The following is a 26,181-nucleotide window of genomic DNA, read 5'->3' on the forward strand; positions in this document are numbered from 1 at the left end:
ATTAACATTTGTTACCAGTATAAATCAGTTCACTAAACGGGATAGTTTAATTGTTATAAACTTTTATTTATACGAGACATAAGAAATCTGAAATATTTGTTAATCTCACGAAAATACTAATAATACTAATCTAGTAATAAGAGTAATAAAGGGAATATTACTCTCTCCTAATATTTCATGTAAGATTGTAATAATTGTATTAATATTTGATGTTAATATAAGTAATATCTGAGCAGCTGTGTGGCTGTCCAATTTATAAACGAATTAGCGAATCATATCTCACTTTTAAATGATATAAGTAAAATGAAGTGAATCAAAAATGTGTATATGAAATTTCACAGGGTACAAGAAGGTCATGTGTTATCCACATCAGATTTTTTTGATATCGGGGTAAAATCAGCATATATACAATAAAAATTATATTATAGACTTTTATTGAAGAATATAATTTCTATATTATTTAGTTACTAATTAATATAAAATTAATGAAATTTTTATTAATACCTTCATTTATAAGTGTTGCAAGGTTATTAAAAGTTTTTGTTCTTTTTTTTGAGATGACGGAGATCAAATGAATTGGTAATTTTGCCCTTTTAGAATTGGGATTTGTAGCGTATGAAAAATACCATTTCTGACCGGGATTCCAACCCGGGACCTCCGAATGAAAGGCCAGAATATCGTGTCACGGGATCTGTACTATTATTTTACCTAGAAAATTTAATTCTGTACCTTACACAAATGTCAATCCTAGCTGGTTTAAAATCCAAATCCTTCTTGATAAAAGATATAAATTGTGCGTCATGAAATAACAACTCCATAACATTTTCAGTGTGGAAAGAAAATATTTTCTTTCGAAAATATTTTACTTCTTATATCCAAAACCTCTATTAAATAAATTATATTTAAATTTTAGGAGAGATATAGATCGTAGATTCTTTATTAGTCGGGATTTCTTGTCCGAGAGATGCCTTAATCATTACGCTTATTACCACACAGAAGACAGTAAAATCAGTTAGGTCATTAGGCAATCCCATCACCAGATCGTAACGAGGATGGATTAGATCCAGTGGACTCTACAATTCACAACTTCTAACACCCTCAGAAAGAATATTCTAGAATGCCACTGTGAAGTACAAACTGGAGAAGTAGGATTAGTAATCAGGAGCGCTATGTGGTAGAATGATCTAACACCAGGAAAAGGTGAATGTAGGACAACAACTCATGTGATAGTATAAAGACTTCTCCAGGCAGTATGCACTACTACGCCTAAATTACTTAGAATACCTTGAACATTTTTCATACATATTACTTAAAGCCAAAATATTACTAACAGGAATTTTCATCAAACACCAGTTGCTATGAAGGACTGTAAAAATGTATACTGCGGTTCTAAAACTGAATATGATGTTGAATGCTCTATGTACATAAACGGTAAAGTCCATTCGTAGAAACTGCCAGATATAGCCAGTGTTTACATGGAGAGTTCATTACTATACAGGAAGCCTTTTGGTGCACGGAAAATTTCTTCAAAGAGAGACTGCTTTATGTTCCGACTCTTTAAACGCACTGACTACTATGTTGGAATACAGCGTTGAAGATCATTGAAGATCCTTATCGCAGACATCCTGGCCATTCAGTGTGTGTAAAACTGAATGGGATATCGATATGTGTTTGAATGAATTCAGATCATGCTGGTATCTCAGGAAATGAAAGCGAAGATGTCAGCGTCAAAAATTTGTGAGATTATAAACATAATCTCAATATATATTTTTTTGAGATATATTTCTTCATGTTATTTATATTTTTCGTGTATGATTGTTTCTTTTTCATTTATGATGATTATTCACCAAATAATCTAATAGTAAAAACTGAATATTTTACACCGTAAAGTCGAAATTACCATTTGAAACCAGTATAAAGCAGTTTATACTGCTTTATAACAGTTTATACTCTCTTTAACTAGATCGAATAGTTAAATTGTTATTAACTTTAATTTATACGATACATCAGAAATCTGACATTTTTGTATATCTCACAAACATACTAATAATACTAATCTAGTAATAAGAGTAATACAGGGACTTTTACTCTATGCTAATACTTCATGTTAAATTGTAATAATTGTATTAATATTTGATGTAATAAATCTAATATCTCAGCAACTGTGTAACTGTCCAATTTATTAAAGGATTGGCGGATCGTATCTCACTTTCAAATGAAATAAGTTAAATGAAGTGATCAGAACAATGAAAGCATGTTCAAACTTCCTAAAACAACAATTTCAGTATCAGATAACTTGAAAATTTTTCATACGTATTATTTAAAATCAAATATTACTAACAGGAATTTTCATCAAACACCAGTTGCTGTGAAGGACATACAAAAATGTATACTGATATTTCTAAAACCGAATATGATGTTTAATGCTCTATGTACATAAACGGTGAAGTTCATTCGTAGCAACTGCCAGATATAGCCAGTGTTTACATAGCAGAGCTTATTATTATACAGGAATCATTTTGCTGCACGGAAAATTTCTTCAAAGAGAGACTACTTATATGTTCCGACTCTTTAAACGCACTGACTGCTATTTGGGAATACAAGGTTGAAGATCCTTATCGCAGGATAAGGATGACCATTCAGTGTGTGTAAAACTGAATGGGATGGCTATGTGTGTTTGAATGGATTCAGATCATGCTAGTATTTCAGGAAATGAAAGCGCAGATGTTAGTGTCAAAAATTTGTGAGATTATAAACATAATCTATATTCTGGTGACAGACGTTAATAGTCGTCTAACACCATCAGAAACACGTTGAGTAATGAATTTAAAAGATTAAATACGACACTGAATGCGACTTAATTTACTCCGTTTATGAAGGAACAATGCGAAACTAACTCACATGGAACTAGTGGCGGTGACCAGACTCAGGATCGGTCAGATATGAATAACAGATTCATATTTCTTAACCAGCAAATATAGATCAATTAGCAGTGTGTGTGATAACCCAGTTTCTGTTAATCATCTACAGGATGAGTGTACAATACATGTAAAACCTCAGAAAGAATTACCGACTAAGGAATAGCATTACCGCTTATTTAGAAAATGGCAAACAGAAAAAATTGTCGCTTACCTAAATGCCGAGGGATAATTAATGCAAATAAAGTAAGCCTTCAACAATGTCAATATGTGTTATGTTTGTCTGAGGAACCTCTATGTTAAGGCACTTTACACCTAAACTTACAGTTCTCAAAATTATATAATGTTTGTCCAATAATTAGTGTTAATTATATTTAATTGTGTGTTTAATATTTTAGTTTTACTTCGTTTTTTACGCCAATTTCAAGGCTCTGTACTTCCTGTATGTATTATATAAATGTCTTATTTAAATATCTCAAGGGAAGTGTTTTTTTATTATTATTATTATTAAAAATGTAAGGTTCCCATATACTCTTACATCCGAAGATCCTACCAGTGATTTTATTTTTTCAAAACGTGATAACGTTAATAGCCTGCGACGTCAATCCCCATAACTTCTGGGCTTTTACTTAAAGTTCTTTGTAATAATTTTTAAATAATTTTATTTGTAATTTATGATGTTTTGTTATAAAAATTAAGTTTACATGAGTTTGTTGTGTTAAATGATACTATTCCATGAACTGAATTAAAAAAAAAGCAATGAGGATAATTTACTTTGCTTTTTTTTAAATTTGTAGAAATATCACAGAATACCTCAATATCTCAATGTGTTTTAATCACGTTATTATAGAGACTGTATTTAGAGAGTTCAATTGTATTACTTAGAGACTTGAATTACTGCCTCATAATATTTATACGATTTTTTTCACAATGGAAGATTTTACAATTTTTTAGGCCTTTATTACAAGTAACATTCTATATCCTTGTGGCATAAGTTAAAATAAATAATTACAAAATTTCTTTCGTATTCTAATACATATGATTTATAATAGCACACTGATTCTTTTGAAAAACAAGTTTCCTTTCTTATACTGTACTATTAAGTCTACATTAGTTTCCATTTCCTGATTAGGTTTACTCCCTATAAAATTCTGTTGCTTGTAGTATATTATTTCAACTTATTATTTAAAATTGAATTATTTTCCTATCATTAAGATTTCATTATTATTATTCTAATTATTATTTTTTTTTTTGCTTGGTGATATCGCTACATAAGCTTGAAGCCTGTGCGTGGGATATGGAAATTCAGCATATGAAAAATTCTGAGCGTGACCGTGATTCAAACCCAGCATCTCCAGATTAAAGGCCGAGACGCTACCACTCGAACCACGGAGGCGAGTGGTATTATACAATATATAGTTATATGGTATTATGGTCTTTTATATATATTTATGTAATAAATATATAATTCTATAGTAAATGAAGTTTAGAATAAATCCTACATTCCCAAAATTCTCTGGGTTGATTCTTTATAACTCCGGTTAAACATATTTTATTAAACATAGATTATTGCTCGTAAAAACTACCTAACACGTAAAATCTTCCAGCTCTGTCAGAAATACGGTATGCTTACATAACAAATTTTAAAAAATAAAAAAAATGTATTATTAAAAATTAATTTTTTTTTCGTTTTCTTCTGGATCCCGTGTAAATGGGTTGCAAATAATCTACATAAGTATCGCGTCATGTTCCATACATTCGATTTGTGTTTATTTGCGTTGTAATAAACATTGATACGTATAAACAAAAATAACGATTTAATGTCTGTTGGTGATCAAGTAAAATTAATGGTGAACTAAAACATTTTAATTAGCGAAATTAGTTTTAAAAAAATATGTAATTGTGATTATCAAACGCTGAAACGTCTGGATTAATTAGTTGGCATTATATTTTTATAATTATTTGAAAATAAATTAATGAAGGATATGAATGAGCGCAAAATTCTTCCTTTTTTAAAGAATAATGAAAAATAAACTCAATAAAAATCTGTGTATAAAAGTGAAATTAATTAACCGCATAAATAATATAATTTGTATATTATATTAATATTAATTTATTATAAACACTGCATTATCAAAACTACGCATTAAAATATCTTTTATGCAAGTAATCGCTTAAGATGCAAAACATAAGTAGGTACACTATAAATGCAATTCATTCAATGGTGGCAAAACAGTATTCACGGGCTAGCAGATAACTGGATTGTTTTGTATGGCAGAAAACGTTTGAGTTTACGTAGTCATTAGGTTTTGGAGAAAGTAATATATTCAAAAAATAATTATGTATCTGGTAGGCTTAACGGTGCCAAAAGAGGTATTTCTATTTCTTAATGCAGTTTTTTGTGATTAGAGTATCATTTCAATTTTTCCACTGTTGCATTTAATCTACATACCATCATCCCCGTCTTAATTACTTAAGGTGTGTTTCTAAAAAACTATTTAATAAAAAAAGATTTGAAGGTATACGGGAAAAATATTTGTTGAAAAACTCTTTTTAAGAAAAATAGTGTTGATTAATGAAGGGATGATGAATTGTTTATGATGTTTTATCAAGATTAAACCAGTATCTTTTGGATGAAGCTTACAATGCATTTTTGTATAAACACAGTGAGAGAAATTTCATAGCAGCCTGCTTGTATTTAAATTACTCATGTGGCAAGAAAAATTACATATGTAATGATTTTGAAATATTAATTTAAAATTTTGTCATTTTGTTTTTAGTAGAACCTTACTGTTATTCATAATTGTGATAAATATCCTTATTATAATACCAAATAATGTTTTCGTTATTTTTTTTCTAAACAGGATTTTTTTTAAGTGAACGTATTATACTAAATAATTAATTTTGTACTACTTTTCAGGTAAGCTATCATTTATCACACTTTCGTGGAAAATATATATGTTGCCTATCAAATGCTACCATTTCCAGATAAGTCATGTTGCAAAAACTGATATCTATAGTGCAATAAACCCAAATTCAGTAAAAATAATAGATAATTATAAGTAAAATAAAACAGTTTAACTATTCTACAAACCATTTCTTCCACTCCTTAAAAGATATTTTGCGTAAAATAAATACATTTTACACTAAGTTTACTTGTAATCTTTAAGTTATAAATACCAGAATGTATGAAAAAAAATTATTTGAATTCAAAACTATAAATCCGTGCAACCTTCCATGACAAGTGAATAACATTTGCACTACTTGAATGTGCGAGTCTTAACTTTTGAATGCCGTCCTGGCGTCCGGTACTATTTTTTAAACAAACGCTAGCTTCGCACTATAACATCCTAAATAAAATGGCTTCTATGCAACCCAAACCGTTCAGTGTTCTAAGATGTAGAGAGACATAGTTTTTAATAAAGACTCACTGTAGGTTCCGACATCGTTTGAGGATTTATCTATTATAATATAAAAATATTAAGTGAAAGAGTCCACAGTGACAAACGTCCTTTAAAGAAAAATGTACAACGAATTCTAGACCCTTTTCAGCAAATCACAAAAAAGTTGATTTATCGCCGTAAGTTAAAAATTGTGATTCCTCATATGACTGTTTGGTGTGTGTTAAGAAAACGGTTAAATTTCAGCTACAGTGATAACAAAATGAAAATTTAGCGGTCGTAATCGGGCACATATTGATTACAAACGGTACAACCGCTCTCCGTGTGAGTGAGAAAATAATAGGTAATAGTTTTTGTTACGTGCTCTTAGTTTATATCGAGGGCAATAGGCTCTTATCGTGGCTGATGTTTAATGATGAAACAAAATTTTATTTAATTGGAAATGGTTTACATCACAATGTTTGTCTTCGGAAACATGAGAATCCGTTCGAGGTTGGGCCGACTTTCACAAAAAGTGTGGTTTTTTCTTCGGTTTCGTTTACAAACATTTATGATCCTTCTTTAAGATAAGATTTTTTAAGATTTTAATTAAACAGGTCATTCATAAATTTTAATGTTGCAGGTCCGGTTTGTAAACACATAAATGAACACTCAAAAGAATATATTTTCAAGCAAGATGGAGCACTGCAATATTGGCACAACCGTGAACGTTTATATCTTAGTAAATGAAATTTCAAACATTTTTGAGTAGCGTTTAATTTGTCTTGTAACAGAATTTTATTATTTAATATATCTGTTTGAGATCGGGTCCTTTACTTGATATACTATGTATTATCTTCATTAAGATAATTTTAGAATTACGCCCAACATTGACACTTTTTTACAAATATGTAAAAAGTTTCTTCTTACAATATATTTAAGTAATATATATATTAAGTAATGTGTATTATTAAATTTGATGAGAAGAAAATAAACGTAGCTAGTGTAAAATTTTCTAAACAGCCTTTTTCCTTCTTTGATACTGTAAGCTATAATCCTAAGCATTAATCGATTATCGATTTGATTAATTTTTCTCGAAAATCCTCAAATAATTATCTTTTTTTATTAAAAAAATTACAGGATATTTTACTGGCAATCTAGTTAGGACATTTAGATTAAAAGTTATAATATAACAAAGACATGTTTATTTAAACCTTAAATTATATCTCAGAAAATCTTAAAGTGAGTGTAGAAAAAACAGCTAGATTTCATAGGCAATGATGGCTTCACATTGCCTTTATGTAGACTACAGTGATACAGGTAAAAAAATCAGATGTGAAATTATTTGTAAAAATGGATTTTTTGTCAAAGTCGCAGAAGAAATGTAAATCTGTAAATACACCTACAATAAAAAAATAAAATTATAATAAATAAAAAAATAAAATTAATGGAATAAAATTATAATGAATAAAGTTTATTTATGATGATAAGAGTTGTATATTTTACTCTCTGAATTGAGATAAGGAATTTAATATTATTATTTCATTCACTTTTCCTGCCATGGAATATTTTTATTAAGATAGATTTCATTGAATAAAAATATTTTTCTGTAAAAAATATAATTTTTTTTTAATTTCCAGCAGAAGTAATATTATTAGGTACGAGTTTACAATCATATTAGCTCTAAAAAACTTTAAATAAACATGACTTATAAACATGACTTTAAATAAACTTGACTTATCTAAGTCTTATAAAAATTATTGTGTAACACACAGGTGAACAGTGTTAAGATATAACACGAGTATGTTGTCCGTGTACATCAGGTTTAAAAGCAAAATATTAATTAATCTTTAGAAGGCTATATAATTTTACGTTGGCGGGTATATTGTAAAATTGGATTTTAAGGGTTGTTTCTTAGATTGATATAGTTTTTATAGCAATATTAATTTGTGCAAATGTAGTTAATAGTTGAAGACGATTCAAAAATATTTGCTGTTTATCGGAAAACCTGGTGATGATGAATGTTGTGTAAGTTTGGTTTTATTAGGAGGAAAGTTAAATATATATGTTCAAAATTAAAACAATGAATGAAAAATGTTATTAATGTATAATTACTGGAAAGAAACATAAATAATAAAATAAATAAGTCAATATTTTTTTTATCTTGCGTAACAAATATTTATAAACCTTACCCTGTTTTTCTTATTTTTAATTTGAATTTTATTGATAAAATTCAAATAGTAATAATAATAATAATAACAATAACAATTTAAGATATAAAATTGATAAAAAAAAAAATTGTTGTCTTATTTAACTGATGCTGATATAACCCAGGTTACAAATTATAAAGAATTCTTCTTTCTTCTTGAAATCTGAACAGGGTAACCGTTTTTAGAGCCCATTATAAAAGTATTGTTGAATTGTAGATTTTTCAAATCGACATCTGAATGAATTTTGTAGTTTTTTATTACAGTTGCAACTACAATTTTCATTGACATCATCGCAAACGCATACCCTGAAACAAAATTAATTGCATCACACCTTTTTAATCTAAAAAATTATTATCTTCATACTTAATGACTGAAAAAATGTTGAAGTTCTTCGATTTCCTAGGTTATTCATTTTATGTCTCTTGATTTGAGATACGTCATTTCAATCATAAAAAATATCCACAGATAGTCTCAAAATAAAAAAAAAAAATAAGTGATCAATTTATTTTGACATTTCACTAGTTTTTTTAAAGTAGTAGCAGCATGTGTTAATCTCTACACGCTTTCATAAAATAAATTTATATATAAAAATTTCATAAAATTTATATAATCATACAAAATAAGTTCTTATTGATGTAACATAGATCCTATTTAAAACTGATTTCATTATCATTGCTGATATTAGCTACAATTCATTTTTGAGAAGATATTACATAATTTATCTTGTTTTATTTTTTAAACAAATATTTTTTTCGATTTTTTTCTCCTTGCGTCAGTGGGTATGGTATGACAACGTAGAAAGTCCTAATTGTTCTTTAAGAAATCGCTCTAAAAACAGTTATTGTTTTTTTTCGTCGATTGCATATACATATTTGTAGCATAAATTACAAATTTCATCTGGTAATACGTATGAATAAAACCTTACGTACAAAAGTTGTGATTCCTGTAAACAGGAACCAGTATAAAAGGAGTTCTAAAGTAAAATTGAACAAACAGGTGTTTTCAATTTTTAAGCATTACTGAAATCTACAGTTTTTAAAAGAGAACTCAATTGCTTATTTCCCCAAATGGTCAGTTTTCTAACAAACTTTATTACACCTGAAAAGTCATTATTTAGTTCTGAACTCTTACACGTGATCGCTTCAAAATCTACCAGTAACAAGAAGAGTAGTGATTTAAAATAAAAAATATATATATTAAAAATATAACGAAATTAATTACGGACATTTCTAGTTGCTACCCGTATTGTTATATAATAATCGTAAATATTTTTTTAATGAATTCTTCTTTGAAGTGTATAAATGAAATACGCAAAACAAAAATCGTACATTCTTCCGTCCAATAATTATATTAAGAAAATTCTATTCTATTGTAATATAATCTGCTGTCGCAAACGACAAATAAAACATAATCGAATATAATATTATTAAAAATTATTTATACTTTTATAATTACCGGGACAATTTCTAGGACCCATGAGGAACGGAATATAACTGTACTTTGGTCTTTTCTCAACTTCTTCTGGTAGAAAGTGTTCTGGATAGAAATCGTCTGGATGTTTCCAAAATCTACGATCTCTATGTACTCCATAAACAGATATATATACTGATGTACTAGCTGGAAGTTTAATATTATCTAAAACAATACACTGTAAATTCATTCAGCTGTTCTTAGTAAAAATGAAAAAAATAACATCTAAGTGTTAACAAAAGGGAATGTATTAGGGTATTAATATTTCAGTCTTTATTGAAACAACTCACAAGTATGGGAAAATAATTATTTTAATAATCACTTCATATTTTCTAGTATTCTTCTTTTGCAATAATAAAATTACACGTAAATTATGTATTTAATGCAGGAATAATGTTTTTATCTTGGCATGAGGAATGAGTGAATGTCCAACAACGGCCTTGTAGCCCATTTCATCGAAATGTAAATAATACTATCTGAATAGAGTAAATCAGGATTCAATAAGCTGTATTGTATACCATCTGCTGGCTGTGCCAATTTTTTTTTTTTGCTTCATTAAAAAATAGAAGAAAAACATTTTGGACGTTTTTCTTCTAGGTATTTTTTATAAAGCACATTTGACTGGATAAGCTGAACAATGTTTTTATAGAATGAAGTCAATTCTACAAATCCATTAATTTTCGTTTACACAAAAGCATCATATATCGTACGTTTTTAAAAAATGTTTTGCCCAAAAAAGTTTCCATTACTATAATTATTATTATTTTATAGTAGAAATTTAAATGTTGCATTTAAGTTATCGAAGACCGCTTCATTGTGATTATGTACATCACAATGTAAATATATTTGTAAATGTAAAAATAAATAATATTTTTTTTTTCCTTTTTATGCTTCCGCAATACTAAAATAAGAGAACTCAAAAATTCTTTTTAAAATGTGTAAACAACGATAAGTTAATTATTTATTTTTTATATTTGTTGGTAAATGAAAAAACATATCATTACTTTTGAAATTATTATGCACAACTAAAGAAATCAAACAACAAAATACAAATCTACATGAACAGATCACTTAGACTGTAACCCTTGAGAACAAGAAACCAGGTGATTTGAATATTTTTTAATTCCAATGAATATAAATAAGCTTATATCCACGCGCACGTGAAATATCGCATTCAAGTGTGATGTTAAAGTACAATATGTAAATTGAATACATACTAAAACTCACCATCTATATAAGTATCTTTTTCAAGTCTACGAACAGCAAATTGAATTGTATAATGGCGCAAAACCTCTTTAAGAACCATTTCCAAATACCGTAATTTAGGAAGATCAACGTACGTTATATTTTCATTACTTTCACCTATGGCATCTACCATTTCTTTGTACACCATTTCTTGTTTATCTTTGTATAATCCCAGAATCATCAAAGCGTAACTTACTATTATTGCTATCGTGTCAGTTCCCTGAAATTACATTTAACAAATGTAAAGTTTTAAAAACACAAATTAAGGATAAAACCTCAGCTTTTCATGACTGTACTTATTATGAAAATGATTTAATACTACATATATACGCAATACTCATCATGTCTGATGATATATAAACCATCAATTAGAGATTATAAGGAAATTAAGATCAATATTTTATTACCAGATTCCTTAATATTATTACGCCCTATTTATAATAAAATATTGAAATATTGGAAAGAACGCCAAATTTTAGTTTGACTTATATTAAAGAACGACTTATATTTAAAGAAACAGGCCTTGCCGTATGCCATAAAACTTTCTGAGACAAAATGTATAGTGTAGCTTTCTTCTTTGGTATTTTTCATTACCATCGTTATATGATGAGTATATTAGAATAATAATTAGTTATCGTTATCACCAGATTTACTAACTTATAATTGTGTAAAATCTTTGCATTTGAGATAATTATTAAATATTTTGTACTTACAGCAACAAACATATCTGTGATTTTAATAACTAACTGATCATCAGATAGATCTTTGAAATGATCTAGAATTGCATCAAGAAAAACTCTCTTCTTTTCTTCAACTGAAAAATGATTACATAAATAAGGTTAATTAATAATAAAACTACTTATTTTTTTTATATATTTTTATTTTATTACTATGAAATGAGAAAAATCAATATCCACTTCTTAATAAACTTAAATTTAAGTCTTTAAAATAGTTTCTTAATGCTATGCTAGAAACATTGAAATTATATTACTAATTAATTTCCGCTTTGTTAAGTGATGATTTCACAGTTATAATCTTTTCTATTCATTTTTATCTCTAACCAGATCAAGGAATTGTGAATGCAAAATTCATACATTACATAAAGAACCTAAGAACACCAACAAGTCCTCCTGTTTTCTGTAAGTGTTTTAAAATCATACGATATATCAATAGAAACAGAGGAAGTAGAATTTAGAACGTAAAAACTGTTCCTCTAAGTAAGTAATCATAGTATTTTACTATTACATAATTAGACAAAAGATATATTCCAGCTTAATATACTTTATAGAAAGTTGAATCTAAAATTCAAATTTATTTATATTTTTTGGTAGATTTTTTAACAGTACTAGCATGCAAAATAAATTATTTTACATAATTTACCAATAATGGAATCCAACTTGACACATTCTTCTTTCCGTGCCAATTTACGTTTCTGAATTATCTAAAATAAAATCGCAAACGTAAGATAATTTTTAAACAATTTAAAATCTCAATATATATATATATATATTATTCTAATTGAAAAAATCCAAATTTTTAAAGTGAAAATTTTGTATTACAGCGTTTGATAAATAAAAGTAAAAGAAAAAATTTAAATAAAATATCTTGTGAAAATTGAGTGTTTATTAAGGATAACGATGATACTTTAAAGAACAAGGTATCTTTCGAATTGGATTGTAAGAAAGAATTTTTATAGTTTTTTTAATGTTATAAGAATATGAATACCTTTTTAACGAATTTATACAAATGTTGAACATATTTCTTGCACTGTTTTGAACGTTCTGTCATACAATATAGAATATCTGGTTGAAGATATAATTTAAAGAATCTTTCTTTCATGATACGCGCTGACCTGAAATATATTTAAATAGAGTTTTTCATAGTAATAAAGTTTTTCTTTAAAAAAGAAATCCTTAATTTTAATTAATTTATAACTCAGTTTATATAAATAAGTAATATATATCAATATTTGATGTATTATTTCCAAATTTTTAAGAAAATAATTTCATAAACTTACATTACATAATATTACATTAGCATTTATTACGATTCAGTGCTATAAACCCTTTCTTTCATTAGTGAATCTTTAATCAATTTATAAATTTGATTAAATACTGGATAACGAAAGAACAAATTACAAACTATAATTTTTAAATTAATATAGGAATTTCCGTTTTAAAGTAAGGATAAATTAGAAATTTAGTTTTAGTACGATAAGAATGTAAAGATTCTTATCATATATTTGAACAACCTTATATATTAAAATTCAATTCAAACATGACTAGATGACTTAGAAATATACAACAAGAGCCCGTTATTTATTTATGATTAAAATTGTATATTTTTGTGTAAATTTGTAAATATTCTGTGTAAAGTTGTTATACAACTTTATCATGTTTTCTGTTATGTTTTATTAAATAAATGTATTCTACTTTTATTTATGTATTACTTTTACCTATTACTATGTAGAACATGTTAATATATTATTTCTTCTGTGTTTTAAACACCACAGAAACAACCAGAACCGCCTTCAGGCATAACATCAGTCGTTCCCAGGTGTCGTGGCAGAAGACTGTTCCCCTTTCTCGTCTCCCTATGGATGCTACCCACAACCCTATACACAGCTCCGGACATACTTCTCTCCTGTCCATCACTCCGCGTCAGCGACTCAAACCTTGAAGGTCCCAGATGCCGTCATCGGTAACACCTCGATCTCCCGCTCATGCATACGGGCGAGCTAGGGCAACCTAGGCCTTCAGGCTACTTCCCTGTCCAAGATTAGCCACACTTCGACCCACATAAATATATAAAGCATAACAATTTTTGTATTAATAGTGGATGTTATGACTGTATTGCTAAATAAATTCCCTTGTTAAAATATTTTGTTTAAAACGTTTGTTTCATTTAAATTACGGATTACAATAGTTTTTAAGAATGGAATCTTTTCATCTTTAAACTATTTTTAATAGTATTCCGTTCTTTTAACGTATTTACACCATAGAATAATCATCATAAAATAGATACATTTAAATAAACTTATATCGTATGTGTGTGGAGGTACTGATTATTGTGTGCGTACGTCGGAATAAACGTCAGTTAAGAAGTTTTAACTGTTAAATGATTATTTCTATAATTTTAATAATATTTCTTAAATTCAGATAAATTCAGTGCATTACTTACCAGCATACATATTTCGCAAAATCTGAAGTGTTATCTTTCTGCTCAGAAGTCTTGACGTTCATTTGTGTACCTGTATGTGAAACGTAAAACTTCAAATAACTTAACAAATACTTTTTTTTAATTTAAAGGTTTGACTGTGAAAATCATCAAACATCGTTGCAGACAGTATAGTTTTTAATACAATATCCCTGCTGGTATTGCGAATGATTAATCCAAAAAAAATACCGTTCGTTTACTCACGCAAAGTAAAATAACAAAACTCACACACTCTTTAATAGTAAATAACAGACTGTAATATCTAGATACTGATATGTTGATACTAGATCGTGAATGCTGGTGTTCTTATGTGGTTAGGATTCAATTAACCACACGTCTTAGGAATGGTCGATCTGAGACCATTCATGATATTCCGTTCTATGAAGGAGTACCTTACGGTCGATCCGGAGGCTAAATAGAAAAAAAGAGAGATATTGATATGAAGCTTGTGCACTACTCAGCATTTTCAATCATTTTTTAAAGTAATTTCAGCATTGACGTAATTCCTTGATAATGCTTAATAAGCAGAAGTTGCAAACCTAATTTGTTTATGATGAAAATGAGTTTTTTATCAAAATAAATTTTATTCAAATTTGACATCTTTTATAATACATTTTATGTGTCTTGACCATAATATTTGTAACTCACTGATGACAAACTTACCAAGAAATATAACTGATATGAGTTTGAAAATGACTGTTTTTTTCTGATTTAAAAAAAATAAGTGTAGAAAATATCTTCCGTTAAATTATTAGGAGGTATTGGTAATAAAAGAGTTTAATGTGTTGAAAGATTAAATTAAAAAATATACTGGGTCTTGAATAACCCTTCCGTGGTTCATTGAATAGTATAGGGATATTAAATTGATAATTTAAAATTAGAGGGATAGATCCCTCTACTTTTCTCTTTCGCTAAACGAGCGCTGGAAATTTTCTTCGATTTCTGTACTATTAAAATGTAAAAATAAAAACATGTTTAAATTTTTTCCTAATAACTACTTTGCTATTGTTTGAACTAAATTATATTGGAAAATATGGTTCATATTTTCTACAAATTATTTCTTAAAAAATTCTCTTTATTAGAATTTTAAAAAAACGATTCAAAAGTATTATCTAAAATGAATCTTAATAATAACCAAGTAATTTTTAAAATAATTTGATAGCTAAAAGTTTACTGAATAAATTAATGTTCAAACAATATTTTGACGATCAAAAATCTATTTAAATTAAAAATGATGGAGAACAAAATACAAAGATAAAAAGGCATAATCCGGAACAGAATGATGGGAAGTATTTCTGTTACAAGTGATAAAAGTTTTTAGCGAAAGATACTTTCATACAAGTTGCATGAGTTATAAAAATGTAATTTTATCATTTTTATTTTTCAATTACCACAAAGTATATCCAGGGCGGTTCTTGCGACGTAATTGTGTATATCAAATGTAGGTGCATCAACTTTCTTTTCCAATACGTTTACAAGAATTTTACTTTCTTCATTGAAACATTTTGTAAAACTTTCTAGTATTTTTTGATTGAATGTGGGATTAACCATTTTACGTAACTCTTTCCAATTTTCTCCTACAAAAAAGATTAATAAATATATAAATAAAAACAAATATTTTTCTATGTTAAAAAAAATAGTAAAGGTATATGTAGCTACAGCGGTACTATCGTAACAGATTGACAGGGATAGAAAAAAAATCAGTATTATTAAAAATAAATAGCAATTATAATAATTACATTAGAAATATAATGAGATAAAAATATTTGTTTATTAAAATAATTTAAATTACAAAAATAGTACAATTCTTTATCTCATCATCTTTCTTTACGCATTAATATGTTTTTTTTTTTTTAAAGTTTTATGTTTAAATAAAAAAAGTATACTTTGCCGTATCCAAACTACTAATAAAATTATTATAATACAAATAAAATTTCAGATTAGATTTATAACATAATGAACAATATATTGTAAATCTCATTCATCATTTAATTAATTAAATTTTTCATTAAGCAGGAATTTACTAAAACATTGTTCGGGAAAAATTTATAAACTACTGAATGAATTACCTTAATATAAAAATTGCTCTATTGTATGTTTTTGAAAATGAAAAATTAACTCATTACCAAATTTTTCTTCTACATCATATCTGAACATTAATGAAAATGCAGGTCTTTAGAAGCTAATTGTACATTTTTTTTACTACTAACAGTAATTTAAGTCCAATCGTATGGTATGTAAATGCACTGATAAAAATCAGGTGATAAAAATTAAAATGTAACTTAATTTTTTGGATAATTCTGTGGGCTAGATGCGACCGCGTTTTGTATATACAGTATAAGATCAAAGTTTAAGACGTAAAAATTAGACTTATAATAAATTCTTTTTCAACCAAAATTCTTTATAAACATGAATGAAAATACAGGTGTTATAAAGTTAGTACAATTTTTATTTTACTAACTCTACTTTTGTCTCATTTCGTATCCTACATGATAACTGATGATAAAAATCAGGTGAATGAATTAAAATTGTAACTTCATTTTTTGGATAATTGTCTAGGGTAGATGAAAACTGCGTTTTATATGTACAATGTAAAAATGGAATTGAAGTCGTAAAAATTAGCCTTATAAGAGATTCCTTTATTCTGTTAGGAAAAGCAAATCATGAAAAAGTTTTTTTCTGGTCCATTGTTTACTTCTATGTACAGTATAACGAACTTTCGAAGCATAATATTTTGTGGCTATATGATGTTAAAAACACATACAAATCAATAAAGCCTGTAATAGAGATTTTGCAACCTTTTCTTTGAATTAAATAAAGTCATTATGGTTCCTATCTTCTGTAGTCTTTAAAAAAAAATTACTATTAGCTCCGTCCAATTTGGATCGTTCATAAGTGTAATACAAAAATCTGACTGTAACTTCTGCAGTGTTTTGTTGTACCATACCCTGGTACATCTTATATGTAATAAGTTTATATATAATGATCTGATGTTGCGAATCGTTCGGCAGGCAATCTCTCCGGTCAGCCTACGGTAATCGTTTGTATCGGCAGCCGAATTATTTGGCGGTCAATTTATTAGGTAACACGATCAATTATTTTTATAGATTGCTGAGAAACAATACTCTTCGTTTGCCTTATCGTTTTAATTAGGTGACTACAGTCTAGCATAAGGAATGCTCTTCAGTTTCATTATTAAGTCGCAAGCCGCTGGGACTGTGGCAACTTAATGTTAATTCAGATATATCTTATTTACTTATTCTTCAATTATGTTGCTGAACAGATTGTAATGTTGCTGCGTCATTATAAAAAAAAAGTTTACCTGATGCAATAAAAATTCCCTCTCCAAGTGGTTTAAAAAATCTGTAAGTGGGATCTTTGTTTGATGCATATTCACTTTTCAATACTGCCTGAAAAAAAAAATAAAAAAAGTAATTTTAAGTACCTCTTTCACTTGTAATGTAGTTTGATATTGTGCATGAAATGAGTAAAAGATTTTTTTAGAATGGTTTTATTATGTTCAGGAGTGACTTGTTATTCGCTCTATAAATCCTATTATTATGATAGGTTTTCTTAATGAATGAATAGTAATTAAAGTTAAAATATCTAATAATCCTTATAAGGTCACCAATAAACCAGTTTTTAATTATAGTTACAGAAAATAAATTTTTAATACTTTTCGTGTTGTATACAATTGATTATTACTTCCTGATTTTTTTTTTTACATTCGAATTGAACTATTTGTGTTACATTTGAATATTTCCTTTTTTTACGTATGAAGTTGCGTTTATATGTTTGAATGTATGATCTAATGAAACTCGACTACAAATTTCTTAGCAAACCTTAAAGTAAATCTATTATTAGAGCCTTTATTAGCATGCATAAAAGCGTTATTGCGTAAAAATTAAAAAAAAAAACAAAATTTCAACAAACAGTACGTCAAGTTTTTTTCTGAAAAGATAAAAATTAAGAAAAAAAAAATGTAAAAAACCAATAAAAAAATTATGTTTTTAAATTTTAGAGGTAAATGTTTTCTTATGTAATCATAATCATTATATATAGGAAAAATAGCAACAAGATAGATCCTATGTCATACCATAGTTTTATAGTCTTATAATTGTATTTAAAAGTTCAGTGCTTACAATTAATTAATGTTGATTTTCTAATTTGTCTAATTTTTCTTCAAGTGGTCCTTAGGAAAGCTTTCTTACAAAAACTTTGTATACTTCGTTCATATGTCGCGATCTCCTCTAGAAACCCCTGATACTTTGTAGGTGACCTCGTTACAGAGTTGATTATGACTAAACATTTTTAACTCAAAACGTGAAAGAATCTCGAACTCACTCGAAAGTTCTTAACTCATCCTAAAGTAAAAATAAACTAAAGAAAGTCAATGAAAGTAACTTTTATGTTAAATGTTATGTATTGTCATGTTGTTACCTTATATCTCACTCCGAATCTAAAATCGGAGTGAAATTGAAATTGCATACGACACATAATTAACTCTATAAATCGCTTTTGAATATTGGTTTTACTTATGGAGTCAAAATTTCTTTGTTGATCTCTTGAAATCAAACCTGGATTGTATCAGTCGGACAACTTTTCAACTCTTCATTAGTGTAAAGGTATGGGAGCACACACGTTCCTTTAAGTAACCGCTCCAGAAAAGTCTCAGACAGTATGATCTGGCATCCTAAGTGGCCAGTCAAAAATTCACTTTCACGACCAATCCAATGACACTGAATGTGAGTATTTAGTAGAAGGTTAACTGGATTTGCAAAATGAGGTGCAGCTCTATCTTGCTGAAAAACAGCGTATCTCGTTTGTTGAACAGTAAAATGAGGCATTAAGTTTTGATTTAGGGTTTGTAGGTATCTGTTTGCAGTCATTGTGTTGTCTGAAATGTTGCAGCATAATACAAGACTGTCAGTAACAGCTGCTGAGGCAGTTGTGAATTTTGTTTAATTTAAGCTTCTTCTGCTCAATACTGTGAGGGTATTCGGTGTTATAGTAATTACAGATATGCCTGCTTATTATACCGTTAAGGTAGAAAATAGATTCATCTGAGAATACCACACGTTCATGCCAGACTGAAATCAACTTTCTGATATCAACTCTACTCTCTGGGTCAAATTCCAAAAGATTATAAACCAGGTGGCTTTTATAATATTTTACTTTATTCCTTTCTTCTTTAATTTGGACGGTCGATTTTGGTATACCAGTATCTAATTTTAAGTTCTGCTTTGCAATTTCTTCTGTGTATTCATAAAACTGTGTTTGGATGTTCAGTGCTTACAATTTAATACTGATGACTTTCTAATCTGTGTAATTTAAATTAAAATTGTCCTTACGAAACGACACTCATTCGAATGTTCTCAACTCATCGTAGTTGTAAAAATAAAGTAGTTGTTCCTTATTTCGCATTACATCCAAACTAAAATCAGGGTGAAATTGAAATTACCTATGACACGAAATTCTGTGTAAGACGGTTTTTAATATTGGTTTTACTTTTTGTGCCGATGTGATATGGAAATTTATCATTGGTTTATGGAAATTTATCTTGGTTCATGACAATTTCCAAACTAAACTCATAAGGAAAATATTGTATATTTTTCCCTGGTATGTCAATAAAAAATCCATATAAGATCTTCAGCTCAAAACAATCAAGCAGGAGATATAGTAGTAAGTATCAAGAAAAATGTTACAATTATTAATATATTATGGTAAGAAGATTGAGATTCTTGATAATTAAAGTTGTGCCAGATTACAGACGTTTAAAAATTAAACATGGTGGGCCGATTTTGGAGATTTCGTTTCATTCATATAGAAGAAAAAATACTTTACTGTAAGTTTATATTGTAACTTTTTTAAAGGTTTAAATAATATGTAATTGAACAAATATAATCAACCATATTTAATACATTGAATTCAAGAAGTTTACTAATGACCTTTAGTGCCAATAAACCACTACTTACGTAATACGTATAAAACATATATGAAATTTTATGTATTTCAGTTAAATCCATACCTCAATATATCTTGGTTCTGCCAAAAATACCATCAAGTATGGTCCAAACCACACACGACATGTACCTCCATACTCTTCAGCTATCTGCTTTGTTTTATGAATTATTTCTGAAAAGCAAAGAAATAAAAAAAAATAAAAGGTATGTATACTGATTATGTTTATATTTAATTAATAAAATGTTTGAATCTAATCATAAAAAATTGTTTATATTAAAAATTATGAAGCAGAAATTATATAACTTTATCCATACTTTCATGAGTTCTGAAAACACTCATTTATATTGATTATTTTGCTCTTTTTTAATTATATTTATAATTAAACTGCAACAAGCACCCAGATTTTTATGATAGCCAATTGGTAAACACTTCTAATTACTGTCTTATAGATTTATACAAACACTTTACCGGTACTTACTTAATGTGTGTAAAATATAGATTTTTAAGTGAATTGTATGTGTGTATATCTTTACTAACTCTAACTAGTAATGGTTAACTTTAGCATTAAATTAAATTTGTATTTTTAAAGAAATAAACATATAAAATAAAACTTACGGGATAGGAAGAAAAAAAATTGCGTTGTTTGCGTGGTTAAAATTAAGTTTTTCCATATTGTTTTGAAACGTGCAACAAATTATTTAAAAACATGGTAGGAGTGCAATTTATACATATATATACATATACACAGTGTATTACGAAATTTTCTCGGGACTTTTTAATAGCCTTTTCTATTTGTGTATATAATAGAAAAAATTCAAATAAACACATGTCCTAAAATGCTTCGTTTGCGAGTTACGGCTAACGAAGATTTCTGTGTACTTTTTCTAACGCGTTCTTCCATAATTCTGCAGTCAGGAAATTTTCTCCACTTACTTCGTTGTTTTTCATTTGCTTCAGACCTATCTTTACTTCTGCTAATGTTGGTGGAAGGATCTTTTCTCTTGGTGTTTTAATCTGGGTATTTGTGTTTATTTCCAGAAGTTCTTTTGGTTCTTCACAATTCAGAAGTTTTCTAAAGCTTTCTCTCATGATGTTGGCATTTTCTTTATCAGTGTGTGCCAGATTTCCTTCTGAATTTCTTAACATTAGTGTTGGGGGCATTAAATGTAGTGTTCTTCAGTTTAAAGTTATTGTAATATTGTCTTGTATTATTTTTATGGGAGTCTTCCTCAATCTGTCTTGTGATACTCACTCTTTTGATATCGGATTATTTTTTGTGCGAGTTTTCTTTGCATTCTTAGTTTTTGTTGGTTCTCTTCAGTCTTTCTTGATTGGAAGATCAACCAAGCCTTGTGTCTGTTTGTCAGTGCTTGATCACAGATAATGCTCCACCACTGGTGTTTCCTTTTTTTTTATCTGGCGGTGCAATTTCTGATTCTATTTCTTTTAGTTTTTCCACCAGGGCTAAATAAAATTCGCAGAGTTCTAGCTTTTCTTGTTTCATTCAACTTATCGTTATTACATTCTTTTGATCAGAATTAATTTCTCTACAACTTTTGCCTATTATCTATTTTAAAAAATTATTGTAGGTCATAAACATTATTGTACCTGGTTTTTCTTTCATTTATTATATTTTATTCCAGATTTCTCAGAAACTACTACAGATCCGGTTCTGCAACCTTTTTTTTTTCAATTTTTTAGATAAATAAACCACACGAAATTACAAATTTTCCTTACGACCTACAAATTTCCGTACGACCTCATTTCACCAGAGTAGGTGAAATCTAAGTGAAATATTTCAATATTAATTTATATATATATGTGTATGTGTGGGTGTGTTTATTTTAATTTAATACTACCAAATTTTATATGATAAAAATAATCAAAATATACACGGTAACATTTGTAGTAAACTGGAATATGATAGGTGATATAATAATATGAGTTCTATTTAACAGTTATTAAATAAATTTTTATTGATGAATGTTTGGTTGACCAGTTGAACAGTCGGGAAATGTGAAAATATACGCTGTGTATACGTGTGGGGTTGACAAATTTTGTACCATTGTTTATAAAATTGATACATTATTTATTTAGGTATATTTGTTGTATAAAAGACAGAAAAACTTTAAAAATTGAAGTAATATTATTATCTTTTAATAACAAAGTAAATTTAAAGAAGTGTGTTGTTTTTTAGATATCATTTTTTTTTGTGCCCAAGAATGAAGCAATGTGGGTCAATTTTTAACTTTGGATCATCGATTTATATGTACCAACAAAAATCAATCGGGGGGATTTATTTCAGGGGTACTATACACGCCTTTAGTCTACCTCGATCAATTGATTTGTTGAGACATTTTCACTTCAGATAATGGATAAAAGGATTATTAATATGCACTGGTGATCCTTCAAATTACAAAATAATATATGTTCTAGACCTTAGAGACATCCTCTCAATGTTATGCTAACTCATATTTATAACGTTCAAGTAATCATGACTCGGATGTTTTAGATTGAAAATATTAAGTCCCATAAAATTTTCTCTTATGTGCTTTATCAGCCATTTGCTGAAAAATGATGTTTAAAATTGAATTCAATATCAATTTTTATTTCTTAAAAAGTACCAAGAGGTAAGGTATAATCTTTTTTTTTTTTATTATTCACTGACACAAATGAAGTAGCAAATTTCATTAAACATTGCAAGGTACTATTTATTTATACAGAAGTTCATGGAAATACCGTTTTCCACTAGAAAAGCTAACTCATCCATTTATGTAAAATAATATTTTTTCGGTAATAGCATTATTATCGGAAGGAATGATAACATCGTGTTATTTACATATACAGTATTACTTCTACAAAACTGTATGGAACAAATTTAATAAATTTTATTGCTATTTTTACTTAGCTTGTAGGAAGCTAAGGTAAATTTCGTACCGAGGTTTTTATAAAGTATAAAGGAAAAATCATCATTTAAAATTTTCCATTCAAGTTAATTTTAAACAGTGTACGTAAGAACAAATAATGGTAGGTCAATGTAATAATTATTAAAAAAGATTTATTTTAGTTTAAATTACACGTTTTTATTTTCATCGTATAAACATTGATTTTTTTTAATATCAGGAAACATAAATCTATGAATAAATACTGTTTAATTAAACCTATTAAATATAGTCTTAAAGAAAGGTTAATAATTTCTTACTTACCATGCTCATCCAGACCAAAAAACGAATGAGCATTTCCAGTGATAGGCCATATCGGAGGACCGGGGATCTTTTTAATTGTTCTTTCTATTCTAATTATTTTCCAGTAATGCCAAAATAATGACGTAGCTAGAAGTGCCATGATAGCCAAGAATATTTTATAGCATGTAACGTCTAAATCTTCTCTTACATTTGCTATCCACGCCACTATAAAAAATTAAAAAATCAAGTAATCAGTTGTACAAAAATCTATCTCAAATGATGTTCTTCGAGGTAGAAAGGAGAAATTAACTGACTAAAACAATAAGTTTTCTATAAAAACAATTTTTAATATCAATTTTACAATAAAAAATAATATTAGAAGTAATAAATTTTTTTAAAGTCAAAAAATTTGTTTATAATGTGTTTATTTACAGTTTATATTAATAATTTGTTTACAGATTCAAATTTATTGTATATTATACATAAATTACCAATTATAAGGTATACGTATATTCTCATTATCAGCACCCTGCATAGATTTAAAGATTGGAGAAACTAACAACATGGTAAAATTAAGTTGAATCTCGAAACTAAATAAAAAATTGAAAACATGTGAGAAGGTTAGGAAATATTTCATTAAACATGTTATCGATTGTTACGTAATTACTTTGTGGTTTGAAAGTATAACATTATGTTAAAATTCCCAGATCGCATTATTTCCAATTCGAAGGAGAAAATTATATAAATAAATTTTAAACCAGATTATATGTTATTTAACAAAGTGAAGACTTCTGAACCAAAGGCATCATTAGCTGATATAATGATAAAATATTTACAACAAAATACATATAATAACAATCTGATTATCACCTACCTGGTCAAAAAACTATATACCACAAATGAAATATTAAAATACGTTTTTATTTTAAAATAATTATAAAACACAATTATTTATAGCAGATACTGAAAACTGATTCTCTTTCTTTATAAATTTAATAATATTAATATAGCTATAAAATAACAATCGACTTATAAAATATACTGTTTTTAAAAAAAATCTACTAATACATAGAACTTATTATGTATTAGTATTATGTCGGCTAAACAAGGACGTTTCCTTAATTTGCATCGGTGTCCCCGTTTCGTAGTTGATGAGGGCAGAAAACTGTTAGATCCTCTGGCAGGTTGGGGAAGCGATTTCGCTCCGACCTCGCCGGTGGTCATTAGAAGCTTTTAGCTTTGGACATCTCGAGTGGGCTGTGGAACGGACGGTTCATCTTGAGAAACAATTAGTAAAACGCTCATCTTGCCTTGTGTTATGTGATAGCTTCATTCGGATTTAATTTCCTTGAAGTCTGTTAAGGCGGAAAGCGGGAGCGCGGTGATCGGTCCTGAGCGAGAGGTCGCTGGAAGGAAGCCTTTTGTGAGACAGGTGAACTCTGGGTCTGATAGCTTGAGACAGATCGTGGAGATGTGAGCCGAGTGGTCCAAGTTCTCCTCTAAAAATGAGTCAAGAGTTACTCTGCAGCTTCGACAGTTGGTCGACTCGTACTTGAGTGAATGTGCTATGCTAGTTTCGGATCTCGCACTTAAATGTGAAGGCCTCCAGGGCGCCAACCTTGCCTTGGACTCAGTTGCGAGACGGCTGTCCGGCAAGGTCGACCAAGTTGTGGTAGGTGTTAGCGGCTTCAAACCGGTGACTGGTGAAGCTGTTTGCGAACTTCATAAATCGATTAAATGGGTTAAGGTAAAGGTGAAAAAGCCTTTCTCCTTCGCCGCGGTACAGCTGCGCCTATGCTTAAGCGGGTATTTCTACCGCCGCCAGCGCAGGCACCGGCAAACAAAATTAGACGGGCCATTTTTAAGGTGGTCCCACTGAACCTGGTCCGGGGTCTTCGTTGGTAGCGACGGAGCTAACCCTGTAAAAGGTTTTGGTCCCATGGAGGAAAAAGATCCTGTTCTCCAGGATCACTTCGGTGATCTGGGAGACCGATATACCGAGGTGTCTTGGAGAGCATGACCGCTTACGCGGCGCTCGTATGGATGCATAGGTTGGATATGAATAGACCACTACTTCAAAATTGAATAAGAACCCAGCGCAAAGCCCTGATAGTATGCACTGGTGTTTTTTAAAACAACATCTTTTGAGGCTACTACCGTATTGGGAAACGCTCTCCAAATTAATTTAGTCGTGAAAGTTCGGGCAGCCATGTGAAAGTTGCGAAGAGGTCGGTAGGCCAAGGTATTTGGGATTAGGTTTCGAGCCGTGCTAGTACCGGAGCAAAACGGTGACCTCAATGCACCGTTCAGTTTTTATATTTCGTTCAGTTGCCCATCTCCCGTCTGCGGAAGAGGCTACATGCCTCGCCATGGATGCATGGCAGCTGAAATGACACGCCACGAATAAGGGAAGATCCCTGTATAAATTTATGCAGGATCTGGCGGGATGATATGCCTCAAGTTCCTTTTTAAAGGCAACGGGTGCTCAGGTGCTGACGAACTATGTGAGTTTAAACAAATATCTCTCGTGGTTCCGCTTGGTAGCTGATAAGCTGTGCGGCTTCGAGGTGGTCCAGTCAAATGAATATATGTT

At 28.9% G+C, this 26,181-nt stretch overlaps 1 protein-coding gene across 1 annotated transcript; it reads right to left on the reverse strand.

Moving 5' to 3' along the window:
- Window positions 1-8,640: 8,640 nt before the first annotated feature.
- On the reverse strand, window positions 8,641-25,606 carry LOC142328295 (cytochrome P450 4C1-like). Its single transcript, XM_075372001.1, has 14 exons — window positions 25,507-25,606; window positions 23,606-23,813; window positions 22,002-22,011; window positions 20,937-20,945; window positions 20,468-20,554; window positions 17,762-17,849; window positions 15,831-16,016; window positions 14,404-14,473; window positions 12,949-13,075; window positions 12,604-12,664; window positions 11,937-12,037; window positions 11,206-11,443; window positions 9,964-10,143; window positions 8,641-8,813 (listed from the first exon to the last, which is right to left on the reverse strand). Exons 1-14 carry the CDS (start codon window positions 25,604-25,606, stop codon window positions 8,641-8,643), a joined length of 1,638 nt encoding a protein of 545 aa, XP_075228116.1.
- Between the last annotated feature and the right edge of the window lie 575 nt (window positions 25,607-26,181).

This window comes from Lycorma delicatula, chromosome 7, assembly GCF_047948215.1.
Source record: "Lycorma delicatula isolate Av1 chromosome 7, ASM4794821v1, whole genome shotgun sequence".
Classification (NCBI taxonomy): Eukaryota; Metazoa; Arthropoda; class Insecta; order Hemiptera; family Fulgoridae; genus Lycorma; species Lycorma delicatula.

Coding starts and splice junctions, on each gene's coding strand:
- LOC142328295 (XM_075372001.1), bottom strand. CDS start 25,606: ATGCTCTCCAAGACACCTCGGTATATCGGTCTCCCAGATCACCGAAGT. Junction 13,076..14,403: donor TTTGCGAAATATGTATGCTG/GTAAGTAATGCA, acceptor AATATATTTCAG/GTCAGCGCGTATCATGAAAG. Junction 12,665..12,948: donor TGTATAAATTCGTTAAAAAG/GTATTCATATTC, acceptor ATTTTATTTTAG/ATAATTCAGAAACGTAAATT.